At 43.0% G+C, this 22,221-nt stretch overlaps 1 protein-coding gene across 2 annotated transcripts in view; it reads right to left on the reverse strand.

The window, feature by feature from the left end:
• The window catches only part of WHAMM (WASP homolog associated with actin, golgi membranes and microtubules), a 34,573-nt gene extending 12,730 nt beyond the window's left edge, over positions 1-21,843 (reverse strand). Inside the window, exons 1-5 of one of the 2 annotated variants that reach the window (XM_044279583.1) lie at positions 21,126-21,843; positions 10,126-10,299; positions 8,987-9,137; positions 7,031-7,200; positions 4,801-4,966 (exon numbers count right to left, since the gene is read on the reverse strand). In XM_044279583.1, coding sequence (XP_044135518.1) covers positions 4,801-4,966; positions 7,031-7,200; positions 8,987-9,137; positions 10,126-10,299; positions 21,126-21,683 — 1,219 coding nt within the window. In that variant the 5' untranslated portion in view covers positions 21,684-21,843. Of the gene's footprint in view, positions 1-4,800; positions 4,967-7,030; positions 7,201-8,986; positions 9,138-10,125; positions 10,300-21,119 lie in introns of both variants that reach the window. The other variant, XM_044279582.1, reaches the window with a different exon arrangement.
• Positions 21,844-22,221: the final 378 nt, after the last annotated feature.

Genomic DNA, 22,221 nt, shown 5'->3' on the forward strand with positions numbered 1-22,221 from the left:
ATCCTTGGTATTTCTGGAGATTTAAAAAGGGAACTGTGTTCTGATCTAGGAAGTTAGAAAATAAATAGTATTCCAAATTTTATTATATGCCTTCCTACTTTTTACCAAGGTAGAACCCACATTGTCCAACAATCCCCTTCCAGACCAGACTTCCCTTTCAAAATCCAGAAGATTTGAATACCAGGACCTCTTGGGCCACTTTGGAGCTATCAGAATAACCGAGGCTTCCTCTATCTCTATTTTCTTCAATACTTGTGGGATGATGCAAATTGGAGGGAAGGCGTACCCTTGTTCTTGGCTCAAGTCCTGTGCTAACCCGTCCGCTGCTGGTGGGCTGTCCAAATGATTGAGGAAGAATATATATATATATATATATATATATATATATATATATATATATATATATATATATATATTCTACCTTCCTGTTCGCTCTTGAGGCGAAAAGCTCCACTGTAGAAAGACTGTACTTCTGGACTATCTGGAAAAATATTTCTTTGTTCAGACACCATTCTCCCCGTTTTATGGAAACTCGACTGAGGAAGTCCGCATAAAACAAACAAAACATTCTCCTTCCCTTTCATATGTACCGCTGAAAGAAAAAGCATTCTTCTTTCTGCTATGCAAAAGATCTCCTGGCATAGATGTAGGAGGGAAGAGACTCTCATTGCTCCTTGACGATTTATGTAGGCCATCACTGTTGAATTGTCCGAATAAAACCCTATCTTCCTGGTTTTTTTTTTTATTTCCGGAAGAGCCACCGTCAGTGCCATCTCTACTGCTTTTAACTCCTTGAAATTGGAGGATGCTTTATTCGTAATCAGATCCCACCTCCCTTACCAGTATTTGTTCTGAGAGTGGGCTCCCCAACCCCAAGGGCTGACATCTGTGGTAATTATGGTCTGGAAATGTTCATGGAACTACTGCTGATCGATGTTCTGGTACCATCCATCACAAACAGGGAGCATCTTGTCTTTGAGGAAATGTGGCATTTTTGATCCAAGGAATAAGGGGAGCCGTCCCACAATTTTAGGATGTCCGCTTGAAGACCTCTGACCATATTTGTTCCATAATCAACTCTCCCCTTTGAGGTGGAAGAAAACTTTTTTGTAAACAGGAGTCCAACTGAATCCCCCAAAAAACGCAAACTTGAGAAGCAAATCAGATTAGATTTTTTCCAATTGATTACCCATTATAGATTTTCTAAAGTGGAGCAGAGGAATTTCATATCTTTTTCTAGCCCTTCTTTTGACTGAGAGACTATCAAAAAATCGTCCAGATAGGGCACCAGAGTAATTCCTGACTGTCTTAAAAAAGCCGCTAACTCCGCTACCACTTTGGTGAAGACTCTTGGAGCTTGCACTACACCGAAGGGAAGCACTCTGTATTGGAGATGCAGCAACTTCCCCTGAACACAGACTGCAGTCCTTAAAAACCTTTTGGGAGGAGGAATCGATTGGAACATGGTAATACGCATCCTCCAGATCCAGGCTTCCCATCCAGCAATCCTGGAAGAGGGAGGGTCACAGTCGTTTTTATAGTCTCCATTCGAAATTTCTTGTAGACCAGGGATTTGTTCAGTTTCTTTAGATTTAAAATAACCCTGAATGTTCCATTCGGATTTTTGGGACGAACTGTCTGGAGTGAAAAAAAATGTTTGGATAAGAAATGAACTCCAGCCGGAATCTGTTTTCTATTACACTTAGGATCCACTTGTTCTGAGAAATGGACCTCCCGGCTGGGAAGAACTGAGACAGTATTTCTCCCACCTCACTTCTGGCGTCATTGCGGTTTGTCTTTTGGTTTGTTTTCCTGGGTTTAAAACAAAACCCCACCAGATCTTTTAGGAAATTTTTCTCTTTCACTTCTATTACTTTGCCTACCCCTTTGTCTTTTAAAACTGGCCTGGCGTTTACGAAAAAAAAAAAAGTTTTCTGGGGAACCGGAAACCCCCTCTTTTTGTCAGAGACTCTCTCTAAAAGGTCATCAAGAGAGAAACCAAACAATCTAGAACCTTCACATGGGAGAGAGCAAAGTCTAGACTTGGACCCATAATCCCCTTTCCATGATTTAGGTTAAATAGCACGCCTTGCTGCATTTGAAATGGCAGCTGCTCTGGCAGAAAAACAGACCACATCAGTAGAAGCGTCTACAAGGAAATCTGCTGCCTTGAGGAAGGTTGGGCGGGAGGATAGTAAGTGCTCTCTAGGAGTTTTGTCTCTAATATGAGATTCTAGTTGACCTAACCAGGCGGCAATGCCCAGCCTGAGACTTGTAGAAGCACATTCCCAAGTACGTTTAAGATAAACGTCTACTCTTTTATCTAAAGGATCTCCTAAATCCTCAAAACGGAAGAGCCGTTTTTTGGGCTATTTTAGCTAAGGGGCATCTACAGAAGGAGCTCTGTCCCATACGCCCGCCACTGACTCTTCAAATGGATAATTTCTCTTAACAGAATTCGGTATAAAAAAAATTCTGTCAGGGTTTTTCCATTCTTTCTTAATCAGTGCTTCTATGTTCTTATGAACAGAGAAAACTCTATGGCATTTTGGGCCAAGGCCCTCAAAAACCTGGTCAGCGATAGTCTTAGCCCCCCTTCACACGAGCGAGTTTTCCGTGCAGGTGCAATGCGTGACGTGAACGCATTGCATCCGCACTGAATCCGGACCAATTCATTTCTATGGGGCTGTGCACACGAGCAGTGATTTTCACGCATCACTTGTGCGTTGCGTGAAAATCGCAGCATGTTCCATATTCTGCATTTTTCAGGCAACGCAGGCCCCATAGAAGTGAATGGGGCTGCGTAAAAATCGCAAGCATCCGCAAGCAAGTGCGAATGTGGTGCGATTTTCACGTGCGGTTGCTAGGCGACGATCAGGATGGGGACCCGATCATTATTATTTTCCCTTATAACATGGTTATAAGGGAAAATAATAGCATTCTGAATACAGAATGCATAGTACAATAGGGCTGGAGGAGTTAAAAAATAAATAAAATATATATAACTCTCCTTAATCCACTTGATCGTGCAGCCCGGCTTCTCTTCTGTCTTCTGTGCTGTGCACAGGAAAAGAACCTTTGATGACGTCACTGCGCTCATCACATGGTCCGTCACACGATCAATCACCATGTGATCATGTGATGGACCATGTGATGAGCGTAGTGACGTCATCAAAAGGTCCTATTCCTCAAAGAAGAAGACAGAAGAGATGCCGGCTGCGCGAACAAGTGGATTAAGGGGAGTTCAATTATTTATTTTATTTTTTTAACCCCTCCAGCCCTATTGTACTATGCATTCTGTATTCAGAATGCTATTATTTTCCCTTATAACCATGTTATAAGGGAAAATAATACAATCAACACAACACCGAACCCAAACCTGAACTTCTGTGAAGAAGTTCGGGTCTGGGTACCACATTCAGGTTTTTATCACGTACGTGCAAAACACATTGCACCCGCACGATAAAAACGGAACGCAATCGCAGTCAAAACTGTCCTTATCCAGACACGCTCGCTCGTCTGCAAGGGGCCTTAGTTTTTTTTTTTTTTTACGTCCTCCAATTGCATCGTGGTTTTTATGGCTTTTAACAAAGGCTCAGTATCTTCAGGAGGAAATGGCTCTTTCTCCACTGAATCCTCATCTGAAGACATAAAATCAGAAGATAAATCTTGACCTGATTCTATGTCTTTGTCTTCCCCAGAAAGATCAGAATCAGAGTCCATGTTATAGGTATGCCTTTATGGTGATTTTAGACGGCCCAGACTGAAGGATTTAAAGGAAGATTTAACTTCAGATCGTACCAAGGCCTTAATGGTTTTAGATAAGCTATGGGATTCTTCCATGACTAACTTATCTATACAAGCTTGACATAGTGGTTTAGCATATGAGGCTGACTACTCTACATCCTCCACATTCTTTATGTTTAGTTTTGCCGGAAGATTTCTTAGGTGTTTTTGCTACCTACAAAAAAAAGCAAACAACACCCAATTTATTTGTAGAGGATCATTCTCACCAATTCATAGAGTCAAGCTTCCCCACTCCTCAGGTCCAATACCGGGCTTGTGGGCCTCAAGTTTTCCAAGGGATCGGTGAGATGTTTAGTGGAGGCTCCAGATCCTGCACAGCACTGTGCGCATCAAGGCTGGATGTCCCTTCCTGCTGCCGACTTATTACGCGCCTCGGCTCCTTTTAACAGCAGGCCCAAAAAACGCCTAATCCATGAGGCAGGTGAGCCCTCCCCCTTCCAGTCAGCAGCGCCGGAAAAAACCTCCCTGGAGCACATTGGTAGCACGCTCCGCCATTTTGGAAGTGGAACGCCCGCCACCGCACTACTGTGGACTGGGAGCCGCTTGAACACGGCCACAGCTGCTCCCCAATGAGGTTTGGGAGGAGGCAGGACAGACTTAGGCGACGGCTCCCCCAGGAGACTTACGCTGCCACCAGGGATAGGTTGCATTAAGGTGTGATGTAGACCCAGACCTTCCCCAGCCCCCTGGAGGTGAGAACCTAAAAAAAACTCCTCAGGTACCTCCTATCAGGAGGACAGGAAACCTGAACTGAGGTCTGGTGGGGTGTGAACGATTTTATCTCTTTGGGTTTCCTGTCCTGGATGGGAGGTCCTAGTCGCATGGGTGCCATCATGGGTGAGGGGAAACATGTTTTTTTTTTTTTTTTATACTAACACTAGCAGCATTACCCATCACTATGTGTTTGTTTGTTTGCCGATTGCTGGTGTGTGTAGAGGGGTCAATGATCACTGAAAAAACATTTGTACAAACACTCATGAAGTCACCAGTTACCTTTCATTTGCCTCCGTAGCGTGTTTAGTTCCGCTATGAGCAACATTTCTTCATGTTTCAATATTTCAAATTGAACATCATATAATTCTAGCTGAGTCTCATAGTACTGCAACTCCAGCCGATCCAAGCATGCAATGACCCCATCAGAGTTACTCAGGTTCTCCATCTGTAAGATCAAGTGAGGGTTGTGACAGAGATTACTGAAATTACTGCATAGTTAAAGGATATTTAGTTGCATGAATAAGCTAACAATTAACCTAGGAACAGGGTTACCTAACTTTTCTTAAAAATTGACCTGGCTGGTTTTCTAAAATTTTGTACAAAAGTGCTCTAGCGCTGGAAACGTTCAATACACAGAACGCGCTGATGAATCCTGATATATGAGCTCCCAGCTCTCCCTGGCCGCTGATTTACAGAGGGCATAACTACTATGAGGGGGGCACAATGAGGGCATAACTACGATGAGGGGGAACAACTACTGTGAAGAGGCACAATGAGGGCATAACTACTATGAGGAGGGCACAATGAGGGCCTAAGCACTGTGAAGGGGGCTCAATGAAAGGATAACTACGGTGAAGGTGTGCAATGAGGGCATAATTATAATGAGGATGGCACAATGTGGATATAAATATGAAGGGGCGCAATGAGGGCATAACCACTGTTAGTCAGGCACAATGAGGGCATACGTATTGTGAGGGGTCACAATGTGGGCATAACTACTGTAAAGGGGCACACCTACTGTGAAGGGGCACAATGAAGAAATAATTACCATGGGTGGGCATACTACTGCGAAGGGGCACAATGACTGCATAACTACTGTGAAGGGGGCACTGTGAAGGGATAACTACGGTGAAGGGTCGCACTGAGAGCATAACTAGTGTAAGGGGCACAATGCTTTAAAGTATAGGGGGGGAAGAGGGGCCAGAGAAAGGACAAAAGGACTCGCCCCAGATGCCAAACATCTTAGGCACGCCACTGCATACTTCTATTTATGGCGCGTGGTCTTCCAGCAAAGGTAAAAGCAAAACTGAATTACATTATATTAATGCAAATTAACCCTGAGAATACCAGAGGTTTTTCATTCTTGCGGTTTCATTTTTCTTTCCTATATTCCTTAAGCCATAACTTTTTTGATTTTCAGTTCACGTATCCATATGAGGGCTTTTTTTTTTTTTTTGAGGAACAAGTTGTACTTTCTAATGCCACCATTTAATATGGCATACAATGTACTGGGAAGCAGTAAAAAATTACAACCCTGTTTTGTTTCAGGGGTTTGGTTCCTACGACGTTCCCTTTGCAGCATAATTGACTTGTGGCCTTCATTCTCTGGGTCAGTACGAGTACAACAATACCACATATGTATAGTTCTAAACTGTGTAAAAATTAATTAAAACTTGTAAAAAAAAAAAAATTTTTTTTTTTTTTTTTTTTATCATCACCATATTCTGACCCCCCATAACTTTTTTTTATAGTTCTATCTATTGAGCTGTGTGGGGGCTCATTTTGTTTGCGGGACGATCTATACTTTTTATTGATGCCATATTGGAGTGTGTGTGACTTTTTGATCACATTTTATGACATTTTTGGGTAACAGAAGCAATAAAAAAAAAATGGCGAATCTGCAAGGATGTTGTTGCAAAAAAAGAACAATTTTTTAACTAATGTTTTTTTTTTTTTTTGGCTGCATCCAAAACACAGCACAGCCATGACATGTGCAAGCACCCTTACTAGTTTATGCTGTTCTTAGTTAGGCACCATAAGACTGATGACCCTTTATGTATTTTGAGGGATAATTACATGTGAGAAGACATTAGGCATATGTATAGTACAGGCAGACATTAGTTATATTGCTGCTACACATTACAAAATAACCCTTAGATCTGCCTACAATACCAATACTGTTACAGTACAAAAATGTCATTTTATCTTAAAGTATAATATTCAATTGAGAATAGTGTCAGTGAAGAAGGTACAATAGTAGATGTAAAATAGTTGAAAATAAAAAATACATATGTAAGCTTTGGCTGTTTCATTCATAAGGAATCAAAATAATGTTTTATGAGACGGACATGGCAGTTAACGCTTTAGGTGCCACTGTATATCTGCTGTACTAGCAATTTTCTAGTAGGGATGGGAAAATAACCCTTGAGTATTTGGCAAAATGAGTAACATAAAAAAAATTAAAAAAAAAGTTACAACCTACAAAAATAACATTTTTAAAAGATCTTACACTTTGCTTGATAGCAGCCCTCTTCTGATTCAGGCACAGCCCCTTCGATCGCATATGCTGAAGACTTTCCTTTGCCAACATAGACTTGATCCTCTCCAATCTAGGCACTGCTGAGGCCCATGTGGCTTGTCCAAATCTCCTTCCATCCAGCTCCATCTGTTTTTGCATTGCTGTTATAAAGATACATATAGTCATCACTGGAACACAAGAGCCCCAAAACTGTTTGACCGTTGGTCTCCTATAGGGGTATGCCCGTCTCGTAGAATAATTGAAAAACCACAGGATGCAGTCCCATCCATAGATTTAAGGATGGCGTTTCCCATTGAAACAAAGGTGGCCAAATAGCTCTTTCCATTAACGTCTACAGGAATTTCCTATAGAGCCAAACATGAAACCCTCAGCCAGTTCTGTAACTCTGTGGACTTCAATGTCAGTCAATTAATCTGCAAAGAAGGGAGACCCCAATTTCCCTGATAGGTCAGGGTCCCAGACATGAGACCTGTCCCTATTAGGCTTTTGTGGCATATCTGGTTATTCCTATTATGAGAAAAAATAAAAATAAAACGCACAATTGTATTTGGCAGAGAGAAAAGTAAGCCAACACAAGAATGACACATGGCACAGCAGTGCCCACCAAACAAGAGGAATGATGGTCCTGCACGTGACGGTATCATGGAGATATACAGAGCGGTTATCCAGCACACACTGTACTGTACCTCTGTATGCCTTTGATTTCATTTTTTCTGTTGATTCACAAAAAAAAATTGTGCCATGTTCCATCAGATGCCATTGTAGAGACAGTACATGATGGAGGATTTATCAAGCCCTGCATTCCAGGATCCTGGCTACCTCGGAATAGGATTTTGTGACATTTTGGGTTTATGTGCACAAGAACTTTGCAACATTTTTACACCACTCATTCCAGTTTTGAAGAGTGGATGAGAAAGTGGAGTTGTTAGGCTGCTCAGCCGATCTAAGCCAGATGTATCGATTGCGACTTTTTAGAAAGTTGCAAAAAACGTGTCGGAGGGGAGGGGGAGGCACAGAAAATTATGAAGCATCTCAAGGCTTCAAGATGCACCACATTTATCAAACACTTTGCAAGATTTGATAAATCTGGGGCAAAAATGGCCACGCAAAACTCATGATACATCCCCCGAAATGCTTCCAAAGTAAGGCAACAGAAGTTAGTGTGATCACACAACACTCTCAAAATCCGCAATAGTTCACGTGGATGACATCGATAATAGGCTGCATTTTAGGGAAGAGATACGGTAATATTTCCATCACATCTGATGAGCTCACAAACTAAATAATAGTCAAACTTTTGTTGGAAGAAAAGCTTCTTAATCGAAATCCATTTCAGGGAAAGTTGTAGAATGGCAAAATCCATATAGAATTTTCCCCAGATTTAACCCTGTTCATTGCTGAAAGTGAAATCTGAGTCCAAAATGTAGAAGAAATACAGACAATACACACACATACTTGAAAACACCACAACAAGGTGTTTTATAATCTCCTACCGGCCATGGCAGGCTTTGCCTTAAAAAAATAAAAAAATGCTACATTTTAGGAAAAAAGGCATTATGTAAAACCACCATTACATTACATCTGTTGTGTGCTCCTCAAAACAGTAAGTGCTCCAAGCCACTCAGTACACATGCCATCACATTAAAGGGGTTTTCTCACAAACACATACCCTATCCACAGAAAAGGGGTAAAGGTGTGTGATCGGCGGGGGTCTGATGACTAGAGCCCCCACCAATAACAAGGACAGGTCTTCCCCCTGTTTGAAAGGTGTGGTGGGCATCTATATCTGCTGCGGCTCCGTTCAACTTTATGGGACTACCAGAGATAGCCGAGCCCTGCACTCGTCCCGTTCTTGTATTTAGACACCTCCAGCCTGCGGCTAGGGAATGAGTATTGTTCATTAGAAGCCCACTACAGTTCTCCTACCAGCCAGTGCTTTTGAAGTCTCCTTGAAATAATTCACAGTTATATTCTGTATGGAGCGCTCTGCCTCTTCTGCCGTTGTGTTCCATTTATCAGCCTCCTTCTGCAAAGCCTCTATGCGTTTTGGGCCTAAATCATCTACTTCCAATGATTTCTGTGTACAGAAAAAATAAATAAAGAAACTCATGATGTATTTATTACAAGATGTATTACATTATCCAGGAAAATGCAATGTAACCAACAGGCAGCATGTAATAGAGAAGAATAACAATCTATACATTTAAATTCCTGCTCGTTCTGAACTTTGAAGTCAGGGAGAAGGTCCTATCAGTGATTGACAGCTCTCTCTGTATACACAGTCATAGAGGGAAGGCTGTCAATCACTGATAAGATCGCTTCCTGGACTTCAAAGCCCGGAATTAACAGGAATTTACATGTATAAAATATGCGTTTTGCTGATTCTTACTCAAAACTATACATCAATCTGCTCAGCTCCTCCTGCTCTATAACATATAGAATGTGAAAGATTCCCTTTAAAGTACTTTTCTAGTCTTTTTATATTGATAGCCTATACCCCACTTCCCCAGAGATCAGCTGTTCTGCAGAAGCTACGACAGCGGAATTACACAGTTCCGTCCATTATGGAGTGGATGATGGGGGTTACTGCAGTAACCTGCGCCATCTACTACACAGTGGACAGAGCCGTGTAGTTCTGGCGCTGTAGCCAATGCAGAACTAGAGGGGCGTGCAGGATGTCAGCCCCCATCAGGAGAATGAGGTCCTACGGATGCTGATTATGTTCCCCATTTACATACAGTGATTATCCCCCTCTCCAATTTCAGATCAGACTGTAAATGGAGATGCAAGGGGCAACGTACGTTAAAAGGAAGAAAAAAATAAAATAAAAAATCACACTCCTCAATTTCCTTGGCTTTGCCAAAAGCATCCGTCTTGGAGACCACGTCACTAAGATGATGGGATTATTTTCTGGGATAAGAGTGAATATGTAGACTGTAGCTGTGAAATTCATTAAGCTCCGGCTGCACTTGGACTGATACAATTGCGGGTATAAATCACTTTGACTATAATTGGTTCAGAGCACGCTGTAAACAAAGCCCAGAGGATCAGAAGTCATTCCCTACCAGGATTTCCAGCTTGTACAATATTGCCAGCTCTCGCATGTCCCTGAAAGGCTGCAGCAAGTAGAGGTGGAACTGGGTTGCCACGGTAACCAACTCTGTGAAGGCTTCATCTTCTTCCACATAAACTTTCAGTAAAGACATCATTTTATCTGCATTTTTGTGCTGATGAAGGATCTAAAAAAAAAAAAATAATAATAATCATAAAATATAAATAATACATTAGTACAAAGATCGACAGCTTGGATGTCATAGAAGGGAATGATATCATAGGCCTAGTGCCCCACAGCGTGCCTATGGGAGAGAACATGCTCAGAATATTTATATGGATTCTGCAGTGAAGTTGGGTGTGAACCACAGGTTACAATAGTGTTCAATTTACAAATCACAATTATCTAAAACCACCCCGGATTATACCGACTACAGCCACGTGATCGGCAAAGGGATCCAATTTTGGCTACTTTCACACATGCGGCAGAGGATTCCGGCAGGCAGTTCAGTCGCGGGAACTGCCTGCCGGATCCGGCAATCCGGATGCAAACTGATGGCATTTGTCAGACAGATCCGTCTGACAAATGCATTGGATTACAAGATCCGTCTCTACGGTGTCATCCGAAAAAACGGATCTTGTATAATTTTTTATTTTTTTTTGCATTTTTGTAAGGTGTGCACATGCGCAGACCGGAAAGCTGGATCCGTTTTATACACTTCAATGTAAATTAATGCTGAATCCGATATATGTTCAGTATTTTTGGCCGGAGAGAAAACTGTAGCGTGCTGCAGTATTTTCTCCGTCCAAAAAACGTAAGAGGGACTGAACTGATGCATCCTGAACTGATTGCTCTCCATTCAGAATGCATTAGGATAAAACTGATCAGTTCTTTTCCGGTTTAGAGCCCCTAGGACGGAACTCAAAGTCGGAAATGAATAACGCCAGTGTGAAAGTACCCTAAACAGTTTACTGGTAAAATGCCAGTGAAGTAGAGCACCATACTGGTCTCACATCTGAGCAAATCAATGGGTACTGTGCCGTCTAGTCATGCCTCTGTGCCCTACATGAGACGCTCTCCACCTGTGCCGCCCCCACCTAAAAATATATAGAAATGTGGCCTCATCATTGTAGTGACGCAAATAATAAAATTATGTTATTTTTACCGCACTGTGAAAAAAAACTCAACAAAATAATGTTAAAATTGCTGGTTTTTGGTTCCTAAAAAACGTACAACTAATCCCGCAAAATAAAAATAAAAAATAATAAATATATATGTTAAAATTATGACTGCTAGAACACAAAGGGGGGAAATATTATTGGATCTTAAGGGTAAACTGAATTATGTCACTAATGGGTTAAAAATGCAATAGTGTCCCCGGAGTTGTGATTTACTGCAGAAGCTCAGTAGGGCTCACTATGCAGTACAGGGGAAGGTGGAGCTCATGTCCGGGTTAGCTGTGAATCTGGACAACCCCTTTAAGGGTACAGTAAACAGGATGAATTGAGGATTTGTTGCAGATTTTGCTGCAGCTTTCATCTTCAGCACTGTGAAGGGCGACAACCACAGTGGAAATTTAAAATACGCCCCACAGCCCAATTTATGCTGCAATTTTTTTTCACAGTGTGAGGCTACATGCACACGACCGTATGCGTTTTGCGGTCCACAAATAAAAAAAAACGGATGACCTTTGTATGTTTTTTTGCGGTTCCATTGTAACAATACCTAAAACGGACAACAATAGGACATTTGCTATTTTTTTTGCGGGGCTACGGAACGGACATACTGATGCGGATAGAACACTGTGTGCTGTCCGCATTTTTTGCGGACCCATTGAAATGAATAGGTCCGCATTCTATCAGCAAAAAATAATGGAATGGACACGGAAACAAAACAACGTTCGTGTGCATGTAGCCTGAGGAAAGGAATCTTTCAATCTCATATGCTTTGCTGGCACTACAACACTGCATACTATGTCCCATACTGGCATACCTAAGGGGCCATGCACGAAGCAGAATTTGCCAGCGGAATTTTGACACAGACACCACGGCAAGACCCCGCCTGAAGCTTCAACTGGATTCTGGCGCATCAAAAACCACACATAAATTAGCACTATTTATCACGTTTTTTTATGTGGATTTTCTGTTTATTTCAACAAATCTACGGGGAACTCCATTTCTGTATAAGGCCTCATGCACACATGTATTTTTGGTCCGCATCCGACCTGCATATATTGCAGGTCGAATATGGGCCCATTTACTTCAATGGGGCCGCAAAAGATGCGTACAGCACTCCTGATGGATTGATTTTCCGTTTTTACGTCCTGCCTTCTTCCCATACCTGTATGAGAACTTGTGTTTTGCAGGACAAGTTGTACAGACTAATGGCATCATTTAATGTTGCATAGTACGTAGTGGGACACTGGAATAAAAATTCCAAATGTGGTGCAATTGGAAAAGATCAAAATATATATATATATATATATATATATATATATATATATATATATATATATATATATATATATATATATATATATATATATATATGCTATTCCACCACAGTTTTATTGGTTTTGTTTTTACGGCGCTCACTATGCGGTAAAACTAACCTGTTCTCTTCATTCTTAATGCAATACCACTTTTATATTATTTTTTTTGTGTTTCAATACTGAATAAAAAAATAAAAATTGATGAAAAAAATAAAATAAAAAACTGAATTGGCCATATTGAATTTTTTCTTTTCCGTTACAGCAGGGATGCCCAAAATGCAACCCTCCAGCTGTTGCAAAACTACAACTCCCAGCCTGCCTGGACAGCTATGAGGGCATGCTGGGAGCTGCAGTTTTGAAACAGATGGAGGGTGGTAGGTTGAGCATCCCTGCGTTACACCATTCACCATATGGGATAAATACATTTATATTTTAATAGTAGAGGCGTTTTAGCCTTTTTTGCCTTTCAGATCCTGTGGGTCACATTTGACCACAGCATCTGAGGGATTAAAATGTCCGTGATCGGCATTACTGACGATTGCAGACATTAGCCCTGGGTGTCTGCTGTGTGGAACAGCAGGAACTTGGCACCTATGATGCTTGGTCTGCTCCAGAGCGGGCACTGTCTTTAAAGACCCGACATGTGACGCACTATTATATCACATGTAGGGAAAGGGTTAAAAATCAACACAGCAGGCCAACTTGCGCAAGTACAAAATAAGCATAAGTCTACATGCGAGTTCACTTTGATGGGATTGTACTACACTGTGGTATTTCACACTGAAAAACCACACAATCTTCATCAGGTATGACTTCACTCATCTAAGCGAGCTTGTTCTGCAGCACGTGCTGGGGTTTCCGCAAGCTCCGTTCACATAAATGGGCCAGCCACAGAAATTTCTGCAACAGAAATGCCTCATGTGAATATACGCTAAAATGTTTACCCTGCTGAATACTATTTAGTGCAACCTCTGACTTCAGTATTTCCATACTTTACTGCTCATCGCTCAGCGACAGTCCGACTGCCCAATGTTGGGAGATGCTGGATGTCCTCTCCTCTGCTGCTATGGGAGGCAAGAGGCTGTCAGATGAAATGAGCATGCATACAAGTCAAATGGGCATGTCATAAGGCCTTTGTACATGTAGCAGGGATTTTAAAGAAAAAAAAATGATAATGGGGAAAAAAATAATAATAATTTACTAAAGTGATTGCACTTAGACCTTTTCATAAAATGCACCAAAACTTGGCACGTCTGATCATAATATCACATAAAATTTTGGAGAAAATGTGCCAAAAAAAGAATAATCCACCATCCTTGGCTCGCATTCTTGCTTAATAGTTTGAATAAAGTTAGAAAAATAGAAACATTTTTGAAACCTTGTGCTCCAGAAAACTAGCAGGAAATAGTCACAACGTTCACAGCATGTTCCACTTGTGCAAATTTTGTGACTTATTTGAGGAGTTGCATCCCGCTCGCCACTTTTTCCCCCCCCAACAGTGGGGCAGTGCTTGGGTAGTGCAGTCAGGCATGGCGGCCTGGCATATTTATTATAGTTTATACCAGGAACTAGGATTATAGACATGGAAACATAGAATGTGTCGGCAGATAAGAACCATTTGGCCCATCTAGTCTGCCCAATATACTGAATACTATGGATAGCCTCTGGCCCTATCTTATATGAAGGATGGCCTTATGCCTATCCCATGCATGCTTAAACTCCTCCACTGTATTTGCAGCTACCAATTCTGCAGGAAGGCTATTCCATGCATCCACTACTCTCTCAGTAAAGTAATACTTCCTGATATTACTTTTAAAGGATAACTGTCGCATTTAGACCATAATTTCAATTTTCATATATGTAGTTACTAATAACATGATATTCCAGAATCAGTTACTATTATTAGACCGACTTACCCCATATTTAATAAGATTCAGCCCTTAGCAACCAGTCTGCATAAAACTGCAATTTCACTATTCAGTTAAGATGGCCGCCACTGCCCTCACCCTGAGGCTAATCCAGCCTGCCCTCACTAGCCAGTAACAATAGCCCCCCAAAAGTGTCAGTAAGCAGAGCCCTCCCCCCTAAAGGGTTAATCTCCTGCAGCAGAAAGGGGTCCTCTTACCACATGTTGCTTTCATTTATACACTGAGCAGATGGCAGATCTCCCTTCCCTGGTCTGCGCTGCTCCAACTCTGCATTGTCCAGCTCTGCTGAGTGAGGGAGCGTCTGCCAAGCGCAGGGACAGGGAGAAGTGCACACAGCCCAGGCACTGTTATCAGCTGCTGGGGAGGACCTGGCTCTAATCATTTACTTACAGTCCCTGGCTGTCAGTAATGTGAGCCTGCACGCTGCGTGCTCCGTCTATCAACAGATAGACGGACCATGCCTAGCAACCCTATTTTAAGCACAGGTAAAAGTAGGCAGTACAGGGAACAAAAATGTGGAATTAAGGGGTAATTGAATACACAGTGAAAAGTTGAAATAGGGCCACCAAGGAGATATTAATCACCACAATCCAATATGCAAAAAAATAAATAAATATGAGACAGTTATCCTTTAAACATTTGCCCCTCTAATTTAAAACCATGTCCTCTTGTAGCAGTTTTTCTTCTTGTAAATATTCTCTCCTCTTTTACCTTGTTGATTCCCTTTATGTATTTAAAAGTTTCTATCACATCCCCTCTGTCTCGTCTTTCTTCCAAGCTATACATGTTAAGGTCCTTTAATCTTTCCTGGTAAGTTTTATCCTGCAATCCATGTACCAGTTTAGTAGCTCTTCTCTGAACTCTCTCCAAAGTATCAATATCCTTCTGGAGATATGGGGCCAGATTTATCATTAGCTCAGGTCAGAATAATGGAGTGAAAAAGTCCCCAAAAAGTCCCAAACGCTAAAACTGCGCACAAATCTGCTCTGCACTATGCTCGCCAGTTTTCTGAAAGTGGGCGTGTTTTCTTATGTTAATGAATCTCTAGACAGATTTACTATTGGGACTATTTAAAAAGTCGCAAAAAAGTCACAATTTCACTCCAGTGAGGACCATGCTTATCTTATGAGACTTTTTAATAGAACATGCGACTTTTTCATAAAAACGTGCGACTTTTGTAAAGCTGCTTACTGACGGATAAACTGCTACCGTCAAACCACCTTTATTAGTCTTAAAGGGCCGATCATAAATCTGACTTGGCTAAAACTGACTTTAGCCATATGTGAAAGTGGAGTGAGCTGTCAGAGTCATGATAAATCTGGCCTACGGTCTCCAGTACTGAGCACAATACTCCAAATGAGGTCTCACTAGTGCTCTGTAGATCGCATGAGCACCTCCCTCTTTCTACTGGTAGTTCCTCTCCCTATACACACAAGCATTCTGCTAGCATTTCCTGCTGCTCTATGACATTGTCTGCCTACCTTTAAGTCTTCTGAAATAATGACCCCCAAATCCCTTTCCTCAGATACTGAGGTTAGGACTGTATCACTGATTTTATATTCTGCTCTTGTGTTTTTACACCCCAGGTGCGAACATCAACCCTGTTACAAATCTTTGTGTCATCAGCAAAAAGACACACCTTACCATCGAGGCCTTCTGCAATTTCGCTGATAAAGATATTAAACAATATGGGTCCCAGAACATATCCCTGAGGTACCCCACTGGTAACAAGAGCATGGTCTAAATATACTCCATTGACTACAACCCTCTGTGGTCTGTCCCTCAGCCACTGCCTCATCCATTCAACAATATGGGAGTCCAAGCCCAAAGACTGCAATTTATTGATAAGCCTTCTATGTGGGACAGTATCAAAAGCCTTACTAAAGTCTAGATAAGCGATGTCTACTGCACCTCCGCCATCTATTATTTTAGTCACCCAATAAAAAATAATTATCAATAAGATCAGTTTGACATGATCCCCCTGAAGTAAACCCATGCTGTTTTTCATCTTTCAATCCATGGGATTTTAGATGTTCCACAATCCTCTCCTTAAGTATGGCTTCCATTAATTTCCCCACTATTAATGTCAGGCCTACTGGCCTATAGTTGCCTGATTCCTCCCTACTACCTTTCTTGTGAATAGGCACAACATTTGCTAATTTCCAATCTTTTGGGACGACTCCTGTTACCAGTGATTGGTTAAATAAATCTGTTAATGGTTTTGCTAGTTCACCGCTGAGCTCTTTTAATAGCTTTGGGTGTATCCCATCAGGCCCCTGTGACTTATTTGTATTAATTTTAGACAGCTGACTTAGAACCTCTTCCTCTGTAAAGACATAAAAAATTCATTAGTCTACCTTCCTAACTGAGGTCCTTTTCCTTCATTTTCCTTTGTAAAAACTGAACAGAAGTATTCATTGAGGCAGTCAGCTAGTTCTTTATCTTCTTCCATATACCTTCCTTTTTTTTTTTTATTTGGTAATTCCTTGTTTTAGTTTCCTATTTTCATTTATGTATCTGAAGAATGCCTTATCGCCTTTTTTCATCGATTGAGCCAATTTCTCTTCTGCCTGTGCTTTAGAAGCTCTTATAACTTACTTGGCCTCCGTCTGCCTAATCTTATAAATTTCCCTGTCATTCTTTTTTTTTTTTTTTTATAATTACTAAATGCTATCTTTTTGTTTTTAATGATTTTTGCCACTTCTGCCGAGTACCATAGTGGTCTCTTCCTTTTACTGACAAGCCTAATGCTTGCCAAATTATCTGTTGCCTTCAATAGTGCCACTTTTATGTATGGACTCCATTGAAAGTGTTCCAATCTGATAGGGACTCGTATACCACCAAGCCCCGTTCCAGACAGCAGAGACACGGAGCATTAACATGATTGATAATGCTCTTTGCCTCTCTGTGACCTTTTTACTACAAAATCTCAGTGAGATAAAGTTGTCACAGTTGTAGTAAAAAGGTCACAGAGAGGCACAGAGCATTATCAATCATGTTAATGCTCAGTGTCTCTGCTGTTCGGAGTGGGGCTTGGCTGCCCTTCACGCAGCGGATTACCCGCATGGGATCCGCTCGTGTAAAAGAGCACTTAGGAGGTAATGTATCAAAGGTGCTCTAGCAGAACAGTGGAGTGATTTTGCCTGTTCTGTTGGCGGACTAGGCAGTTGGTGCCAAATTTTTATGACCTATTTGCCCCATTTTTAGGGTGGTTTGCGCCATGCCTAGCAGTTCTATTTACTAAAGGAAGGGGCGGGCGTTTTGTTGTACTTTCACACTAGAGTTATTCTTTTCCAGTATTGAGTTCAGTCCTAGGGGCTCTATACCGGAAAAGAACTGATCAGTTTTAGGGCTCTTTCACACCTGCGTTATTGTCTTCCGGCATAGAGTTCCGTCGTCGGAGCTCTATGCCGGAAGAATCCTGATCAGGATTATCCTAATGCATTCTGAATGGAGTGAAATCCGTTCAGGATGCATCAGGATGTCTTCAGTTCCGGAACGGAACGTTTTTTGGCCGGAGAAAATACCGCAGCATGCTGCTCTTTTTGCTCCGGCCAAAAAAACTGAAGACTTGCCGCAAGGCCGGATCCGGAATGAATGCCCATTGAAAGGCATTGATCCGGATCCGGCCTTAAGCTAAACGTAGTTTCGGCCCATTGCCGAATCCGACGTTTAGCTTTTTTAGAGTGGTTACCATGGCTGCTGGGACGCTAAAGTCCCGGCAGCCATGGTAAAGTGTAGCGGGGGAGCGGTATACTTACCATCCGTGCGGCTCCCGGGGCGCTCCAGAGTGACGTCAGGGCGCCCCAGGCGCATGGATGACGTGATCGCATGGCACGTCATCCATGCGCCTGGGGCGCTCTGACGTCACTCTGGAGCCGCACGGATGGTAAGTATACCGCTCCCCCGCTCCCCGCTCCTACTATGGCAACCAGGACTTTAATAGCGTCCTGGGTGCCATAGTAACACTGAAAGCATTTTGAAGACTGATCCGTCTTCAAATGCTTTCAGTACACTTGCGTTTTTCCGGATCCGGTGTGTAATTCCGGCAAGTGGAGTACACGCCGGATCCGGACAACGCAAGTGTGAAAGAGGCCTTATCCCCATGCATTCTGAATGGAGAATAATCCGTTCAGGACGCATCAGGATGTCTTCAGTTCAGTCTTTTTGACTGTTCAGGACGGAGAAAATACCGCAGCATGCTACATTTTTCTATCTGGCCAAAAAAAAAAAAACTAAACACTTGCCTGAATGCCAGATTTTTATTTTTTTTACATAGGAATGTATTAGTGCCGGATCCGGCATTCAAAATACTGCAATGCCGGATCCAGTGAGAAAAATAAAACGCCAGATCCGTTTTACCGGATGACACCGGAAAGACTGATCCGTCTTACAAATGCATTGAAATGCCGGATCAGTTTTGACGGATCCAGCAGGCAGTTACGGCAACGGAACTGCTTGCCGGATCACTGTGCCGCAAGTGTGAAAGTGCCCTTAGCCAGATTTATGGTTGAAATTTTTTACAAAATGTGACACATGTACTCCAGTCCCCTGGTGAGGACAAATCGTTTGGGGGAATTTAACATGAGGGGAATATTTGAAGTCAGTTTTGCTCAAGTCTGCGTTTTCCTCCACATTTATCAACGGTTGAGTTTGTTACGTTTGCTCATCATGAAACATTTTTGTCTAGAAAAGCTACTCCAGTTCTTCTAGTGTTAAAATCCGTAGTGAGACTCATTAATCTAGCTAGCCACGCTCACGTTCCCACCCACTTTATAAAACTGAAGTTAGGAAGTAAACATGCAAATAAATAGTCACATAATTTTTGTGCTAGCTAAAAAAGAAGACGCAAATCCCTATTTTCGAACAGATATCTGTAGTGCAGACTGGAAAACCCATAGGTAGTTTGTGCAAAAAATTTAACAAATTACACACGATATTTAAGAAATTTGTCACAAAGAAAATAAAAAAGTTACTTACAACCAAGCAATTGCTAAAAAAGAAAGGCCAAAAAGTCACATACATTATTCTCTCCGACTGATGTACAAAATGCTGGTCTTCATAAACGTCCCCCAAAAGCGTCTAGCCATGCATTGAATTTATTAGGAGGTTATGCAGTCTACGTTTTATCCAGGATTAGCAAATCCGCCCCAAGGAGCGTTCAGAGCCAGAACGGCTCTGTGAGAAGAGGCAGAGCACTCATCCCTGCCGGCCGAAAACTAGAAACCAAAGTGAAAGTGAAATCAGCTGGAGACCTTTTCTATGAAGATGGCAGGAGAGGTTTTGTTCTGCGACATGGCTGCCAAAACGGACGAAAAAAAAGTGCAGCAAAGGGACCGGACAACGCACAATGGCGACACCAAATTCTCTACTCACACCTGTATTCGGCGCCATGAGGTGGTATAGGGTGCAGACACCATCCTGTACTATTGTATCATCAGAGCCAGAAACAGAATGCCCCCCAAAAATGTCCACAAAGGATTCAATCCTGCTTTTAGTGCCACATACACTTTGCAGGGGTGTGAACACAGCCTTAAGGCTTCCATGGCAGTATATGGGACGTGTACTCTGCCTCTGAAGGGGATAACTATTAGATCGGTGAGAGTCCTACCACTGGGACCCCCACCAATCAAAAGAAATGGAGATGGTGAGTTCCTAGAAATGACGGAGATAGCCAAGTACAGTGCTCTCCCACAGGGAGGAATAGAGAGGCAGTGGTCACATTCGTATAGTTACAGCCTGAATTAGAGCCCAGAGCTGCATTCACAGTTCTGCTGCTTGCATCATACATTCCCATAACAACTTAAAGCGGTTATCCCACAAACATGCATCCCCTGCCCACAGGACAAGCGAGTAATGTTTGGGGCTCATGCACACAAATGTATTTTCTTTGTGTCCGTTCCATTTTTTTTTTTTGCGGACTGTATGCGGAACAATTCATTTCGATGGGGCTGCAAAAAAACTGAAGTTACTCCGTGTGCATTCCATTTCCATATGTCTGTTCTGCAAAAAAAATAAAAAATAGAACATGTCCTATTATTGTCCGCATTACGGACAGGGATAGGACTGTTCTATCAGGGGCCAGCTGATCCGTTCTGCAAAATACGGAATGCACTCGGATGTCATCTTTTTTTGTGGACCGCAAAATACATACGATAGTGTGCATAAGCCCTAAGACTGATAGGGGTCCAACCACAGGGTCCCCTTGCAATCATCAGAATAGGGGGTGAGCGCGCATGTCAATCCATTGCTTTACCACTTTTATGGGACTGACAGACAGCGCTCAGTCTGACAGAAGTGAATGGAGCCATGGAAAAGCATCTCTTACTTCAAACAGGGAACTTAGGGGGAGACTATACTCATTGATACCGGGAGTCCCTGCAATCAGCCCCCCAGCCTCAAGAGAGCACAGTAGGAGGAAGATTTATTCAAACTGGTGGAAAGGAAAACTGCCAACCAATCAGATTGCAGCTTTCATTTTCCAAAGAAGCTCTAAAACATGAAAGGTAGAATTTAACTGGTTGCTATGGGCAACTAAGCCAGTTTGATAACTCTCCCCCAGTGAATTGGAGCCTGCACACAGGTTACCCGCACCGTCCGCAGGCTCTCCTTGGCACGGGACACTTGCTCCTCCAGGCTCTTCTTGCGGAATTCGTGGAGGTTTTCGAAGTACTTCTCGGCGTCTTCCACGTCTTCCGGGAACAGCACGTCCAGCACGATCTGGCGGCCACACTCCTCTATGGCGGCGCCCAGGTAGGCCTCCAGGGCCCGGCACAGCGCGTCCAGGTCCTCCGAGCTGCCCTCCCAGGACGGGGCATGGGGGAAGAGCAGCGTCCACAGGCTCCCCGCCGGCTGCTGGGCCGGGAAGCTGGGGAACCAGGGCTGCAGGCGGCCGCACACCGAGCTCAGCTGCCGGTGGATGTGCTCCAGGTCTTGCACGCTGTACAGCCCGGCCCAGCTGCTCTGCTCCCCGTCCTCCCCCTCCAGCCGCTTCCTCCGCTGCGCTGACCGGTTGTGACAGGTCACCGCGAACTTGCCGTCCACCTGGTTCCAGGCCACGATGAAGCCCATCTTGTAGCGCTCCGGCTCCTGGAAGAGGTTGGGCCGCACGGCCACCCAGCCCTCCAGACTGTCCATCCTGTCACCGTCCATGGCGGCTCCCCAGCCTCTACACAGACATGTGATGTCCCCAGTCAGGTGTCACTCCACAAGTGACAGGTGACAGCTCTGTCCCCCTATAATGGCCGCACATAAACACGACCTCAGCCGGGACTTTCCACCTTACTCGCCATTGGCTGCTGCCTGGAAATGCAGATGAGGGGAGTGACGTCAGCAGCATAGGCGTTGTCATCACGAGGTGTAGTCATGTGACCCTGCAGTGATAGCAATCCCAGAGCAAACAGTACGAGACGTTCATCCAACCTGGAGAGGACCAATGGAGAAGCTGCACATTGCTGCCAATCATGATGCTGCTTTCATTCTCTGGCAGGCACTTGAAATATGAGAGCTGCATTCTGATTGGCTACTTTGTGAACTACCCTTGTGTGCTCCATGTGCTTACAAGATACAGTTTTGAAGTTCAGCTAATTTATAACATGCATTACAAGCAGGGGTCGAGTGGAGGGGGAACGCATGGGAACGGCGTTCCTGCACTTTTTTCATGGCAGGAACGCCGTTCCCTTTCAGCCTC

This window comes from Bufo gargarizans, chromosome 2 (assembly GCF_014858855.1).
Source record: "Bufo gargarizans isolate SCDJY-AF-19 chromosome 2, ASM1485885v1, whole genome shotgun sequence".
In the NCBI taxonomy this organism is placed as follows: Eukaryota; Metazoa; Chordata; class Amphibia; order Anura; family Bufonidae; genus Bufo; species Bufo gargarizans.